General features: G+C 49.7%; 1 protein-coding gene across 3 annotated transcripts in view; it reads right to left on the bottom strand.

Annotated features, from left to right (window-relative positions):
* The window catches only part of LOC126534668 (uncharacterized), a 155,289-nt gene that overhangs the window by 17,666 nt on the left and 121,484 nt on the right, over positions 1–16,139 (bottom strand). For all 3 annotated transcript variants that reach the window (XM_055072460.2, XM_055072461.2, XM_050181929.2), the window contains 2 exons: positions 11,469–11,616; positions 1,026–1,092 (listed from right to left, as the gene is read on the bottom strand). In XM_055072460.2, coding sequence (XP_054928435.1) covers positions 1,026–1,092; positions 11,469–11,616 — 215 coding nt within the window. The remainder of the gene's footprint in view (positions 1–1,025; positions 1,093–11,468; positions 11,617–16,139) is intronic.

Below are 16,139 nucleotides of genomic sequence, written 5' to 3'. Positions count from 1 at the left end.
AAGAAGGAAGGAAGCCAGTGCCGCTTTTTCTGTTTACCATTTTCCTAGTTTATTGCGGAAGACTAAGGTGGGGCTTAAAATTTTTCTTCATCGTATCCCTTATGGGTTAATATAATGTAATTCTTCCAGCTCTCTGGCACACTTGAAGCCCCGAGTCCTAGCCGTCACCGGCGGTGTCAGCATTCAGCATGTCGTATAGTACCTCCTGCCTCTATGAATTATTCGGCTGTTATTGCATCTTGTCCTGCCACTCTTCCCAGGGACATGCCTTTAACCTATCAAGATTTCGTGGCTGCTCTCTGACCTATGCCGAGATCTTTATTGCTTCGAGTTTAACATTGACGAGTTAATGACTGTGAACAAAAGGACTCCGAGGTGGCCGTCACTGAATTCGCGCACTGCGGCTGGCAGGGGCGTGCGTTCCTTTAGTGAGTCAGCAACATGTGCCATTAATCTGAACGCGCAGCGCACGTGGGGCAACGGACAACGGCTGAGCCCCGCATTTGAGTCTCGCGAATGTTTGGCTCACGCGACTAGAACGCAGTGTTCGCAACAAGCTACGTAATGCGTGGCCAAGTGAAAACACCACAAGCAGGAGGAACAGTTTTTCATTGGTAAATGGACCTGACTTGCACTCAATTGGCACTGCCGTGGCCATCGCTCTAGACCTTTAAAAGTTTAATCTGATGCGATCACAGAAAGAAGTTCACCTCGGATTGGAAATCGTACGTGAGAAAAAAAGAATGACACCGATTGATGCGGTACGGCTTCTGCTTACACCGGCCGACTAAAAGCGCCCGCGAAAGCGTAAATTTCAAGCGGCTGCGAAGCGAGTTTACCAATGTAAAGCATGTAGTTATAATACATTTATCGCATTTCACTTGCAATAGATCTGTCTATTGTCTATTAACTAAAAGAGACCAAGTCTAACCAAGTGTCGTTCAATGTCGTAACATAGCACACCAACATAACAAAATTATTGTCACAAGGCATCTTTATACCAGGCGCATATTTTCTTCACTCACCTGAGCTTGGGGTCATCCTTCTTTGGGGGTATGTCGTTGCTGCCATGGACATAAATCTCGGGCACGTCTGTTAAAATATAAATGCTTGTAAGCATGCAAATGGCTAAACTACGTGAAAAGGGTAGTGTTAGCTCATACACAGATGGACTTGGAAAAAGATGTTGGGCGCGTTAGTGCTTAGCTAATTTGACGTACTGGGGTACAATTTAATTTAAAGGAAGGAAGCAAGTGCCGCTCTTTCTGTTTACCATTTTCCTAGTTTCAGAGTGCAGCTCTGAAACGAGGAAAATCCAGACCACAGGTACGCTTGCGGACGCGTGCAAGCTCGCGTCTACGCGCCTTGCGCCTGCCGCGCCTCGCGAGGAATGCTGGTTTGCATCCGCAAAGACGCGTCCCCCATGTGCGCGATAGCGCATGTTCACTGGCTAAGTCACAGACGCCTTCAAATGCGCCGCTTCGTACTAGTGTTGCGAAATGCTTCATCTATAAACGTAATTGTTATATTTTTAGAACTGTTGGATCAGCACAAAAAGAAAGCCTAACCACTGCATTTTTTGAGTATACTGCACCGTAGCTGCGTAGCCAGGTGCGCCGACGCGAGGCAGCCCAAGCGCGCGATAACAGGGAGCAGGTGCTCACCGAGATCGCGTCGCGTTTCGGCGCGTACGAGCCGTGCCGCACCGTCTGCGCATGCGCGGGAGCGAGGACGCGAGCTTGCGCGCGTCCGCAAGCGTACGTGTGGTGTTGGTTTTGGGCGCCCGTTCCTGCGTAGAGCCTTGGAGTCCCTCAGCTTAACCAAGCTAACGAGCCCAGCGAAGGATGAAACAGCTTAGACGGAGTGCAGCGAATCCCCTTAAACTTCCTAAAGTAGCGCCACGCTTTGAAGAATGCCGCCTCCTCCTCGCGCGCTCTGACTGAGGGCGACGCCGCGTCGCTATTGGCCTAATAGCATCACGTAGGTCCTCGCGCGGTGCGTAAGCGCCATTTTCGCTCGAGAAGCGTCTACGGAGTGGCGAGGAGCCCATGTTGGCGCCGTTGCAACGCTCGAGCAGTGGAGGCGGCGCCACCGTCGAGGAGGGAGCATGTAAGAGGAGAAACGAGGAGTGAAGGCGGAGAAGGAGAGTGTCGCTTCTTTATCGAAGTTTAAAGGGCCCCTGAAACGGTTCGGACAAATTTTGTAGACGCGTAGGGCACAGCTTAAGTAGAACATTCGCACCACATTTTAAGTGAAGCGTTACTATTAATGGAGCTACAAGCGATTAGAAGTTACCCTCCTCCTTAGCCATGCTTTTCCTCCTCAACTCGTTCGCCGAGCGATTGGGGCTAAGCTCTGCCTTCACGGGTTCTGCGTCACGATGCCATGTCACATCGTCCACTTTCGGTTGTTTGGAGCCGTCTCAGCCACGCATTGCCGTGTTCACGCTTCCTGAACAACGATAGACGCAGCCGGTTGAACTGCTTCGTCTGCCGATGCTGCTAAACGAGCTGCTCGAGCAGAGAGGCTAAGCGCCGCCGCAGAGAGAACCATGTCGTTCAGAGTCAAATTCTTTGCCACAATACATGGCGAATTAAAAAAAAAACCTAAACAGCTACGATAAGAATTCGCATTAGGAAATATTGTAGATGCCGGTGATTTTTATTTTTTACTTTGCCTGCCACAGTATGCCACAAGGAGATTCCCAGCAGGCATGTATCAAGAAAGCCGTACGCTGTGAAAATTTAATTCCTGCGAGGACTTCCAAGTACATGCCTAGCTTGATTCATATACCCGAATGTAACACGAAGTTACAAACGGAATCCTATACTGCTTTCTCAGAAAGAAAGCTTCGCAGTCGAGAAAAAGTTCGTCCTAGTCCAGGAATCGAACCCGGGAGCAACGCCTTTCCGGAGCGGTCCTCTACCCGGTGACTTAACCAGACTGCTAGCAGACAGCAGCGCGAAGCACCGGGACACTGAATGTGCTAAATTATTTCTTCTAAATCCCTCAAAGTTGAGAAAGCTGTAGATAAACCACCCCAAAAACAGGCGCTGGTCCCGGGTTCGAATCATGGACTAAGAGGAATGCTTGCTCAACTGCAAAGCTTTCTGAGGAAGCAGTATAGGTTTCTTTTGCAGCTTCGTCTACATTCGGGTGCATGAAAATTTTCCCTTTGGTGTTATGAAGAAGTACGTTAACCAGCCTAAATCAAGCGTTGCCTTTTAGGGTCCTTTTGACAGGCGACACCGTCACGTGCGCGTCTGGATGCGGTAAAAAAGTGGCGAACTCGGACAATACAGCGATAACTGCAGAATGAATGCAGACATTTGTGCCGCGCATGCATCTGGTGCGGCTTAGCTAGCACATGTCAAGCAGAAGGGACGTACGACAAGGTTGCCGCTTAGGATGACAGAGGCATCCTTGTCATAACTTTGGTCCATCTGCAACTGAACCGCGTTGCCTATCAGGAACGTAGCAAAAGTGCCCCTGAAAGGGAACGAGCGTGCACGCGCTTGCGAATGCCATTAGTGTTACAGTCACACTCCTTGATTCAGCTATTCTTCCCCGAGTGAGCAAGGAAGAGATGGTAACGACTGGATGTTTTCTCACGCTTCTGAGAAACCTATACTGGTTTCTCAGAGAGCTTCGCTCCGTGATTCTCCGGTTTCTCAGAGAGCTCCTGGTCCGTGATTCGAACCCGGGAGCAACGCCTTTTTTGGGGGTGGTTGCTCTACAGCTTTCACCACTGTAAGGGATTCCGACGAAATAGTTTACCATTTCAGTGTCCGGGTGCTTCGCGCTGCTGTCTCCTAGCGGTAACGCACATACGCACGCCGATGGATGTTGGGTGAAGAGGTCAGGTAAGTGAAAACTTTTCAAACGACTCATGTGATCGAGAAAAGGCGAATTAGAGCCTGAACAGTGCTAGCATTGTTAGGAATGGACGTACGGGGTGGCAACGTGCCAGCTTTTAGACCACTGCACGTGTTCCAATACAACCAGACGAGGCGCACTTCAGAGAACTGCGGATGACCGGAAGCCACGTGGCGCGCGGTCAGCTCAGGAATGTGCTACCCTCCAGCGCCACCCGGGACAAAGCAGATTCTACGAAGCCCTCTGACGTCGGCTCCGGCCCTTTTCACCTGTGTGTGTGTGTGCAACACGAATATGTGAGCCCGTCATCTTCGGTGACGTCGAACGATGGCTGGACGAACGTTTCCGGTCGCTTGGAATCAAGGGGGGACCAAGGGCTTATGAGCAGCGGTTGCCGGCTGCTAGAGAGTGCTCGTCGTCGGGAGCTGGGTGCTCGTTGCCATGCTAGAAATGTACTAGTGAGCTGTGTGCTCATAAACTGTTTGCTGTATGTTAGTCTTGCGGGCTCCATATGGGAGTCACGCTAGACTGTCAATGTATCTTGCTTAATATGTAAATACTGCTAATAAACCCTGCTCGCCTAGTCCTGTCCTCCCAAGTTCATCCCTACAGCTACGACTGCCAAATCCAATAGTATGCAAGAAAAACAACTTGGAAACACGGAGCCATGCGGGTCAAACGAGTCGTTTTTGTGGCTTTGGGTTATTAGACAAATTTTCTTTGTCTACTCACTTGGGCTTTCGTTTTCAGCAGTAATTAACCTGTCAATTACATTACATATAGCCCTTCTTTAAAGGAATATTTCATCCATATTGTTACGTGTGGAAAGACACAGACGAAACATGCTATTTACACGCGATTTACACTGGAGCCAGGCAGCCAGGCTGACACTCGCTTGTGCGAAGGGCACCGACCAACTTCGTCGTTCACGTGGTGGCTCGTCTCTTGAGCGTCGCTCAATGATATCGAAATATTACCCCCCGGCGGCAAAAGCACCGTCACGGTGCTGTTAAATATCCAAGGTGCATGGAGAGTTCTAGGGCTTGAGTCGGGCAACGTGGACAATGTCACTGGTTGTCACAGCGAAGGACGTAGTGGGCGTGGCTAGAACAATTTCATATGTGACATCGGTCACTGTATCACGCGATATGGGCCTGTGTAACAGGAAAGCAGTTTTTCACAAAGGCCGACCTTCCGCGATGGTGACCAAAGCAACACGAGGGCGCCGAGCACAATATGGACATCACGGTGGCGGAGGTGGTAGTGTTGTTTCTGCTTGTCTTGAGACACTTGTAGACGAGCGCGCGCAAGTTGACGAGCATGGTCAGCACGGACGATTGCATCACGGGCATAATCGCTAGCTGTGGCGAACGGAAGCACAGTGTCCAGTGGTAGCGTCGGTTCTCGGCCATACGAGAGGTAAAACGGGGAAAATCCAGCAGTTTCGAGACGGGAAGAGTTGTACGCAAAGGTAGTGTAAGGTAGAGCCAGGTCCCAGTCACGGTGGCCGTCTGAAACGTATTTGGATAGCATGTCTGTAAGGGTGCGGTTCAAACGCTCAGTGAGGCCGCTCGTTGGAGAGTGGTATGAGGTGGTAAATTTATGCTGTATGGAGCAGGCACGCCTGACGTCAATGACTTTGGCCAAAAAGGTGCGGCCGCAGTCTGTACGCAATTGACGCGGAGCACCATGCATCAAAATGATATCATGTATGAGGAAGTCCGCAACGTCAGTTGCACAACTGGTCGGGAGAACACGGGTTATGGCGTAGCGGGTCGCGTAGTCCGCCGCGACTGCAACCCACTTGCTTCCTGTTGTAGTTTCCGGAAACGGGCCGAGAAGGTCCAAGTCGACACGATGGAAGGGCTCGGCAGGGATGTCGAGCGGCTGCAGGTAACCAGCTGGAAGCTGGGAAGGCTTTTTGCGTCGTTGGCAAAGTTCACAAGCGGCGACGTAACGTCGTACGGAACGGGCAAAGCCCGGCCAGAAAAAACGGCGACGTACAGGGTCATAGGATGGAGATACGCCGAGGTGTCCTGCCGTTGGTGCGTCGTGAACCTCTTCTAGAACGGTCGAGCGGAGGTGTTTAGGTACTACAAGCAGGAACTCAGAGCTGTCCGGATGAAGGTTACGATGGTACAGAGTACCGTCGCGGAGGACGAAGAGGCGTAGAGCAGCATGGGCCGGAGAGTGTTCAAAACGGTCGATGAGTGCTCTGCTGCAGGCGTCACGGGGTTGCTCGTCGGCGAAATGAAGCAGCTGGTATACAGAGAATACGCAAGAAGCACTGGCAATATTGGAGGAGTCAGAGTCGTCAACAGGGTAACGCGACAAACTGTCAGCGTCTTGGTGCAGGCGGCCAGACTTGTACACCACGGAATATGAAAATTCCTGTAGCCTCAAAGTCCATCGACCAAGCCGGCCTGTAGGATCCTTTAGCGATGAGAGCCAGCAGAGAGCATGATGGTCAGTGACTACGGAAAAAGGGCGACCGTAAAGGTGAGGACGGAACTTCGCAACCGCCCAGACAACAGCAAGGCATTCGTGTTCTGTAATGGAATAGTTGCGCTCCGATGGTGCTAGGAGGCGGCTCAGATAAGCAATAACGCGATCCTTGCCACGCTGACGCTGGGCTAAGACCGCTGGCCGTGACCGCTGGCATCTGTACGTAATTTTGTAGGGGCATCAGAGTCGAAGTGGGTGAGAATGGGTGGTGAGGTTAAAAGAGTGACGAGACGAGAGAAGGCGGCTGCTTCTGCAGAACCCCACGAGAATTGTACGCCTTTCTTTAAAAGATTAGTTAGGGGCCCAGCAATTGTCGCAAAATCTGGAACAAAGCGACGAAAGTACGAGCACAGCCCTACAAAACTTCGAACGTCTGTGGCTGTCTTCGGAACTCTCGGACACGAGTTTTGTCGGGTTCAGGCTGTACTCCGGGAGCGTCAACGAGATGGCCCAGAAGAGTAATTTGTCGGTGGCCAAAACGACATTTGGACGAGTTAAGTTGCAGCTTCGCCTTGCGAAATACATCAAGTATAGTTGTCAGACGCTCAAGGTGAGTGTCGAACGTTGGCGAGAAGACGATGACGTCGTCGAGGTAGCAGAGGCATGTGGACCATTTGAAACCTTGGAGCAAGGAGTCCATCATACGCTCAAAGGTGGCAGGGGCGTTGCATAATCCAAACGGCATTACCTTAAATTTGTATAGGCTATCAGGTGTGATGAACGCGGTTTTTTCTCTGTCCGTATCGTCAACAGCAATTTGCCAATATCCCGAACGAAGATCAATAGACGAGAAATAACTAGAACCGTGGAGGCAGTCAAGGGCGTCGTCTATACGTGGGAGCGGGTAGACGTCCTTCTTAGTAATGTTTAGATGACGGTAGTCTACACAGAAGCGCCACGTGCCGTCCTTCTAACCAACACCACAGGTGACGCCCAGGGACTCGATGAAGGCTCAATGTTTTTATCGAGCATTTTGTTCACTTAATCTTGAATTATTCGGCGTTCCGACACAGAAACTCGTTACGGTCGTCGGTGAATAGGCACAGCATCGCCAGTAAGAATGCGATGCTTGACCGCGAGCGTCTGGCCTAAAGGGCGATCGTCGAAGTCGAAAATATCGCGGTAGGATGATAATACTTCGCAAAGGTCTTCAGCCTGCGTAGAGGACAGGTCCGTTGCAATCATTTTCTTTATGTTGCGATCGACGCCCGAGGCTGGCGCGAGGGGCATGCTAAGCTCGCGAGAACCATCGGTCGATAACGCTGCCACGTATTAGTCGCCGAGAAAATCAATGGTGGCAAGGCAAATACTTTGCAGTAGAATTTGCTTTGCCAATCCAAAGTTACAGACAGGCATGCGAGTGGGGTTCGCAGTAATAGTAAGTATAATGTGAAGCACGGTGACGTCATACTGTATTGGGATGTCAGGCTGAGGAGTGACGCGGTACTCGCCATCAGGAACTGGTGGGAAAGACAACAGTTCAATGTAGGCTATGGACTTTGGCGGCAGGCGAAGAAAGCCGGTGGAGCGTAAGGCGGCAGTGGGGTGCGTCAGAAGGTTCTGCGAGCATCGGCAACTCAAGGCGAAGGGTACTGGAAGAGCAGTCAATAAGAGCAGAATGGGCGGAGAGAAAATCGAGGCCGAGAATGAGGTCGTGGGCGCAATGAGCAATTATGGTGAAGAGGACAGGAGTGTGGCGGCCGGCGATGCTGACACGTGCCGTACTCATGCCGGTGATAGGCACAGTACCGCCATCCGCGACGCGGACGACGCGTACCTACGCTGGGGTGAGGAGCTTGTTCAGTCGTCGTCGGAAGGCAGCACTCATAATAGAAAGATGTGCTCCTGTATCGATGAGTGCCGTGACAGTATAGCCGTTAACGTCAACGTCAAGAATGCTTTCGTTAGTAGGTAACGTGAGCAGAGGATTTGAGGGCAGGGTCGACAACGCAGCTTCACCTCCAGAAGCTGCAGTGCCTAGTTTTCCGGCTGGGTCCGGGAGGCGATAGGCGGCGAAGAAAAGCGGCGGGGTAGGGGCGAACGAGACTGGTGGCGTCGAGCTAGGTGAGGGCGAGCGGCTGTAGCGAAGGTTCGGAGCAGGGGCATCAGCGGTAGTGGGTTCATGGCAGGTGGCATAGGGTACAGAAGGTCCAAAGGTGCGGGAATAAGTGGCGGCGTAAGTCCGAGGAGGTGGTGGCCATCGGTTGCGGCAGTGACAGGCGACGTGGCCTATGCGGCAGCGGCGGAAGCAGATCGGCCTGTCATCAGGGGTACGCCATTCGGACGGGTTGCGGCGAGATGTGGCAGAAAAGGACTGCCGGGGACGAGGAGGGCCGCTAGGTAACTGGGGAACGCTGGGTCGAGACGTGGAACACACGGTGTTCAGACCCATGTTTTCAGATTCCTGTCTTACGACGGCCTGAATCATCGCTATGGTGGTTGCTGGCGGATCGGGAGGCGTCGTGGAGAAGGCTGGCGAACAGGCGGCCTCGAGTTCGCGGCGAACAATACGGGTGACGTCGTCACAGGTGGCGGTCTGACGCGGTCGACCCTCGCATGTCAACGTAGCAGCAGTGTTGGGTAGCCGCGCAATGTGGTGTGAGATACGGCGCCTCTTAGCCTGTTCAAGGCGACGGCATTCTTTTATAATGGCGTGGATAGTCGAGACATTGCCGAAAACAAGCAAATTGAAAGCGTCGTCGGCGATGCCTTTTAGCACATGTGCCACTTTATCTGCTCCGGACATATGATCGTCAGCTTTACGGCATAGAGCCAAGACGTCGAGGATGTAGGAAACGTATGGCTCTGTAGGTGACTGAACACGAGACGCAAGAGCCTTTCTTGCGGCAGCATTGCGTCAAATGGGGTCGCCGAACAGTTCCCGTAGCTTTTCTTTGAAACTGTCCCAACTGGTTATTTCGTCATGATGCGTTTGGTGCCACACACGTGGGGTGCCGCCGAGATAAAAGATGACATTGGCGAGCATAATCGTTGGGTCCCACCTGTTATTAGCGCTGGCATGTTCATATAGCTTGATCCAGTCGTCGACATCCTGTCCCTCCAAGCCAGAGAAGACACCTGGGTCACGATGTGGGGCAACCGTGACGATTGGAGCAGTCGGACAAGCCGAAGCCGTTGCAGAGGCGGGCTCGTCACCGGTAGGCATGGTGACAAGCTCGGTGTGCTGACCACTTCGGAGTTCCGTGGTGTGGACGGGGATCGCTGACCTCCACCAGAAATGTTACGTGTGGAAAGGCACAGACGAAAGATGCTATTTACACGCTATTTACACTGGAGCCAGGCAGCCAGGCTGAAACTCGCTCGTGCCAAGGGCACCGACCAACTTCTTTGTCGTTCACGCGGCGGCTCGTCTCCTGAGCATCGCTCAATGTTATCGTAATATGTAACCTAAAAAAAAGCTTCCTTTAGCCAATGCGTTGCTCAATACGTTTTACATAAAAGGTTTTACCCAGCGTGAAATAAGCCAGAAAATGCAGGCATGATTGCTGTGCGACTGGCCCCTCGAGGCACTTTGCGTGTATTCGCGGGCTTCTTTCACGCTCGAAAAACTTCTGTGTAGCATGTATTGAACAGAAAGCTGTATTGGGAGCTTCTCAAGTCGCTCTACAATCCGACCAGTTTCCGGTTAGTCATTCGTAGTGCGTATTAAGTGTCAAGTACAGATCACGCTTCGTTTCTGAATACAAGGTCTCTGTGGCCGATTTCACAGAAGTTAGGCGTATGTAGGATCTTGGCTATCTTAGACCCGCTCCTAGGCAAAAAGACGACCTTTCTTGCCTCCAGAGCATTGTAGCGATTCGTAAACAGCACCTAAATGTAGGTCTGATTCGTCGCAGAGTAGGTAAATCTAAGCGTACCGCCGGTAAAACAGATGTCGAGGCAAAGCCGCCGCGCGGCTGCTTTTCCTCAACGGCAGTAGCGAAGTTCGCTTCGACTAAGCAAGGCTCATACGAGGCAATTGTGTTCGAAGGTGGCTTCACCGGTGCCCCCAAGAAGTGAGAATCACTCGCCGAGTAGGTAAAATTAACACAGTCCAAAATTACTTGCAATGAATCACTGACTTCACTATCTCGGGGATCAGCCCAGCTGGCCTCTTTCGGTAAAGAAAAAAAAATATAGGGATGGAGGGTAAACTAAGTACTGACGCTAAGAAGACTAGGGCGACGTAATTGCGCCTGATATATGATGTGAATAAGATACAGAATGAGTGACCAATGAGCGCGAAAAGCCGACAGAGAGACAATAAATTTTTTGATCGACATGTCATCGAAATCGGTTGAACCACGATGTTCGTTGACTTTTTTTTAGCATCGACATATGGTTAACCGCTTCTCTCTCTCTTGGGTAGAAGGAAGGACCGAAGTTGAGGGAGACGAGCGTATTAAGTATTACATGATGGGCGGACACGACTCTTTACAGGGTGTTCCAGCTAACTTTAGCCAGAGTGTAAAAAATATGCGAACGTAGCTGGACAGAACAATGATAATGGTTGCCTGCGCTTGAAGATACTGAAACTACTTTTTCATTCCGCCTAATTAGATATCAACTTCTCAAATGTAATAAACAAAAAGTGCCATGAGAAAATTGCAGAGCTTTCTGTTGTTCAATACGTGCTGAACCGAGCCTGAAAGGAGCCCGCAAATATACGCAAAATTACTGCGCGACTCGCCGTTCGAGGCACTTTGCGTGTATTCGCGGACTTCTTTCACGCTCGGAAACGCACTTCTCTGTAGCATGTATTGAGGAACAGAAAGATGTATCGGGAGTTTTTCATGTCACTCTTCAATTTTCTCGTTGACACTTTTCATGTAAGTATAATATTTGAGAAGTTGATTAACAATCATCTAATTAAGCGGAATGAAAGAAGTAGTACCTCATAGCGACGGCAAACAACGTTACGTTTGTTCTGTCCAGCTACGTGACATTTGCGCTTCAGCCAAAGATAGGGTTTTACCGTAAAATTTTGTTCGATGGAGGTCTTTAAATTTGTGCAGTTCTACTCAGTCGTAAGATTTCAACAAAAAAATTAGTTCCATTTTGCAGTACCGCTGTTCTAAGTAGCTTACCTGCTGCGTTGGTTTTTATTGAGACTTTCATGGTTTTTTGGTTCGTGAGAGTGACCTTTATCTCCTCATCTGCGCTTTTTCCATCCACGTTCAAATCCATTTCCTTCACCTGAATACCTGGTGGTATGCTTACATAACCGAAGCTTGCCTGCAAGCGGAAGGCATAGTTGAACAAAGAGATTGAAAGAATGGCGTATGCACGAACGCAAAGATGATGAGGCAACGCTGCTTAAATGTTAGCAACTGGGCGCTCTGTTCATGCAGAATGTCCTAGATTAGCAATTTATATCGGCATTTCAGAGTTCGCGTTCGCACCCGGACGTTGTTACGCCCATGGACGTGGGGGGTCATAGGACCAGTGGCTAGCTCAGCATTCCAGCGGGACAGTGCATCAGCTTTGCGAGGTGGTCAAGAGCCCCTATTAAAGTAACTCGAAGTCGCTGTCATAGCGGAACTCGTCTGCCGAAGACTACGCGTCTGCCAACCGGTTAGTCTGGTGATGTTCGTGTAAAACCGCAGTCGCTGCAAGTAAGCTGACCGTCATGGAGAGCCAGCCAATGGCTGCAACGAGCCAATGCCCCACCGTAAGAAAGGCGTCGACTGCTACTTTCGGAATACTGCGTGATGGCGTTATATGTGGGAATGAAGGCACATCCGGGCGGAGTACGCCTATTTCAATTGGCCGGAATAAAGCATTGAGTTCATTCGGCCAGCGACCTGAGGAAAATGACTGCTTAAAAGAGCCCACCTTGGGTGCTGTGTGCGGTGTGTGCTCAGACACGTACGCGTGATGGGGGGGGGGGGGGGGGTTGCTTCAACATGTCTGCTTGGATGTAAACTTGTGTAATTTCTTTCTTGGCGATAGAGAAGGACGAGACGGCGTGTTTCCTCTTAATCAGCTTAATGTGACGCACCGTTATAGCGAAGGCCAACTTCCATGTTTTAGACGCTCCGGCGGCATGGACAAACGACTGTGTGACTTCATTAAAACTTCTGGGCGAGTTGGTGCATACATGGTTCGAAAATTATAGCAGCGCTAACACACGCATCCACAAAGGAACAAGGGCGAGATACAAGCGCCGAGACGCAGTGCTTGTGCCTCGTTATTGTTCCTTGTTCCGAACGCAGAGCCAGGATCCCAACAACATGAACATCTTAGGAGCATCTGTCTCGCGAGGAGGCGCGAGACAGATGTACGATAAGATTGCTATTCCTAGGGAGAAGTACATTTTTCATCCACACTACAGATCCGAGCGGGTTCATCATAACCACAAAGTGCGTGAATTCAGGTCAAGAACCGATATGTTCAAGATGTCGTTTTTTCCTCACACTGTTCGAGAATGGAAAGCTTTATCTTCATTTCTTGTTAATATTTATGACAACGAAGTGTTTGCATTGTCATTGTGACTGCCCTTGTATTCTTTTTTTTGGACAACCCCCCACTGTAATGCCACTGTGGCGCTGTGGGTAAATAAATAAATAAATAAATAAATACTTCCGCGTTCGCTCTAAAGGAACATGGAGTGCATAGTGTGTTTTCTTTTACCGCGAACACTAAAGCTACGGAAAGTTTCTCGAATCATGTCGCTACAGACAATTTATGTCCTAAAGGCGGCCATAATTTGCGAGATAAGTCAAAGCAATCACTTTACTAATTACATTGATTAACTTCTAGGTACAAACTTTACGGCACGTGTTTACATTGGAAAGTTGAACGAAATGGTCATAATGGCCCGGTTACACTTTTTCAACATTTCAAAACAGGCGTGTAAACGGAAATAAGTGGCCTCAAATTATTTGTCGAATTCACCCGATCTCGTTTGTCCTCCTGAGAGGAGAGCATACAATGAAGCTGCTCCCGCACTTGCCGCTTCCCGCAACATTATTGTGATTGGCGTTGTGCGAAACTCGGACTGGGTGCATACCCACTACAGCAGCAGGGGCGAGACGGACTGCTTCATGGTGGCCGTATAGCCGAGCTCCATTTCACGTCCTCCTGCTGCGTCAAAAGGTGGGTTGCATCGCGAGCGTGCTTTCCCAGTGTGGAGTGCGTAATCAGGTAGATTCAACAAATAATTTCATACCAATTATTTCAACTTGCATGGCCGCTTTGAAGTGTTGAAACACGGAAATAAGACTTTTAGGACGATTTCCTCGATCTTTCCCATTTTAAAAAAGTGCCATGAAGTTTGTAAGAACGTAATATTGTATTTATTTCGAACATCGAATTGATTACATTGGTATTTCTTGCAAATGATGTCCGCCTGGGCATATAATTTGAAGTGACGAGCAGAACCAGGAATGAGCTCGCCTACGCCGTGACGATGCTGCAGCCCAGGCCGGGCATAAGAATTGCCTCGTGCAACTGCATCTGCATACCGGCAACTGCAACTGCATACCGAGTATCCGACAGCCTACCGAGCCGTCATTCAATTAACCGTCAGAATTAACCCAGTGATAAACAGCGGGGCCGCACGTTCCAGCTTCGTTGGTTAACCACCTGTATGGAGTGCATGTGCGCTAATTTTTTACAGCGAAACTGTTAAAGGCTACTTTCCCCACTACCATGTGTCCGCGTGTTGGAAAAATCCCGAAGATAGTACAATGCCGGGCCGACTCACCGCGGATTCGCAGTTCGCCATTAAGGATACGTATGTATATGTGAGCCCCTCAATGGCATAGACAGCATCGCTGGCCATCATTCTCAGAGTGGAAGGGCACAGAGCTTTCTCTGTGCGAATTTTTTGGGAGGATTCATTTAAAGCAAGTTTTTTTTGTATAGAATCCTCCCTGTGCTACCTTCTGATAAACCATGATGACCGCATCCTCACGACAAAGCTTAGAACTTAGCGTTCTTCCCTGTCTATTTCATAAGGGATGCGCTACATTGTATTTGGAAAGGAATGTTTTGAGAACGCTTGTACGCAAACGGACCGAACGGACTCAAATATCCGTGACATACCACTTAACCGCAGCCGGAGCTGAGTACCGCTTATACTCACACATTTTCGAGCTTCAAGGCTAGCAAAAGCACAACTCGGGCTTCAACACTTTGACAACGCGATGCAAAACGCGTTGTTGCGGCTCACTTCTGACGATTAACCTTAGTGTGACGCGGCCAAGGCAACGATGATAATTGGGACGTTGGCATCGAAAAGCCTCGCGAGCTTGGGCGCGTGCGCGGATGCGAAGCCTTCGTTGTCGGACGGGCGACGAAAGCGGCGACGCACTCACACACAAAGTGCCTGTTCCCTGCCTGTGCTGCGCGAGAGCATCACCGAGAAGCTGCGATTACACGGCGCGCATTGCGAGCTCCAGCTGTGAGCCTTGGTGTTCGCTCTTCGTTACGAGCAGCTTGTCGAATGGACCGCTCTTTACGTAACGATGTATATATATATATATATATATATATATATATATATATATTACAGGCTGTCAGAGGAAGCGTTCATATATATATATATGAACGCTTCCTCTGACAGCCTGTAATTCCTTATCAGACTGGACTTAACCTTATCGTAGTACCCTGCTTCCTCTGCAAGTCAGCAAGCGCTGTGGCCGCAATTCAGGGGAGAATCTTGCTTCTCGCAGCTTCACTCGCACCAGGGACAGACCAATGTCTCCTAGCTTGTAGGTCCGCATTATATCTGTCAATTTGAATAACGCCCGTTCTGCTGCACTTGGCACCGTCAGCCCTGAGCGCGTGCCATTTCATTTCGAACGCATGTTCGCGCCCTTGTTGCTCTTTGCCTTGCTTCGCGCACTCTCTCTCTCTCTCTCTCTCTCTCTCTATATATATATATATATATATATATATATATATATATATATATATAGAGAGAGAGAGAGAGAGAGAGAGAGGGAGAGAGAGAGATATCGAGTGCAAGACAGGCTAGGCGTTATCACGTTATCCATAGCCGCCGAGCTAGCAGAAGAGTTGGTAAGGCGTCGGGCTCGTGGAGTAAAAAATTGCGAACAAGCACTCTGCCATCACCAATTCTGGAGGCCGAAGTTCATGCCGCTGGAGAGGACGCAAAGTGTGGATGCCAACGATAACAGCACTTTCGATACGGAAGGAGCCTCTGAGGCTAAGGCAGAGCCTCTAAAGAAATTGACCGCGTGCTTTCACTACCGTCGACAGGGCATATTGCTGCGAAAATGAAATAAAAAGGACGCGCATGTTTGAGAGTTGTCAGAAGTGAGGGGAACGCAAAGCTGCTTGAACCGTACATGCGTGACCTAGTCATACCTTACGTACCTTACGGTGGTGTATCTGATAGTTCTCTCGAGATTCTCTATTTAGTTAGCTTCAACTTTTGTTGAATGGAAAGAACATTTATATTGGCAAAAATCTGGCATTTGCACTGGCTCCAAAGTTGATCCGGTATTAACATTTTAGTAGGCAGGGTTGATAGGTCACAAGTGACCTAGATGACCAGAGATATCTTGATTTATGGTCTTTGTGAAGAATTCCAACAAATGATTCATGATGTACTTCAAGTATTGCACAAATGTGGCTCAGGGTTTCACACATGAAGTTTCACACATGATGTGACAGATAAAAACGAGCTGCAATTTTTAGATGCCAGGCCTAAACTAACTGATAAGCATCTGTGCTGGATGCACTGCCGAAGGCAAGATAAACCAATTTTATATTTTAACTCTGCACAT

Source organism: Dermacentor andersoni, chromosome 7 (assembly GCF_023375885.2).
Source record: "Dermacentor andersoni chromosome 7, qqDerAnde1_hic_scaffold, whole genome shotgun sequence".
Taxonomy (NCBI): domain Eukaryota; kingdom Metazoa; phylum Arthropoda; class Arachnida; order Ixodida; family Ixodidae; genus Dermacentor; species Dermacentor andersoni.
The sequence above is the reverse complement of the archived record's forward strand: the minus strand, read 5'-3'. Positions and strand labels throughout refer to the sequence as shown.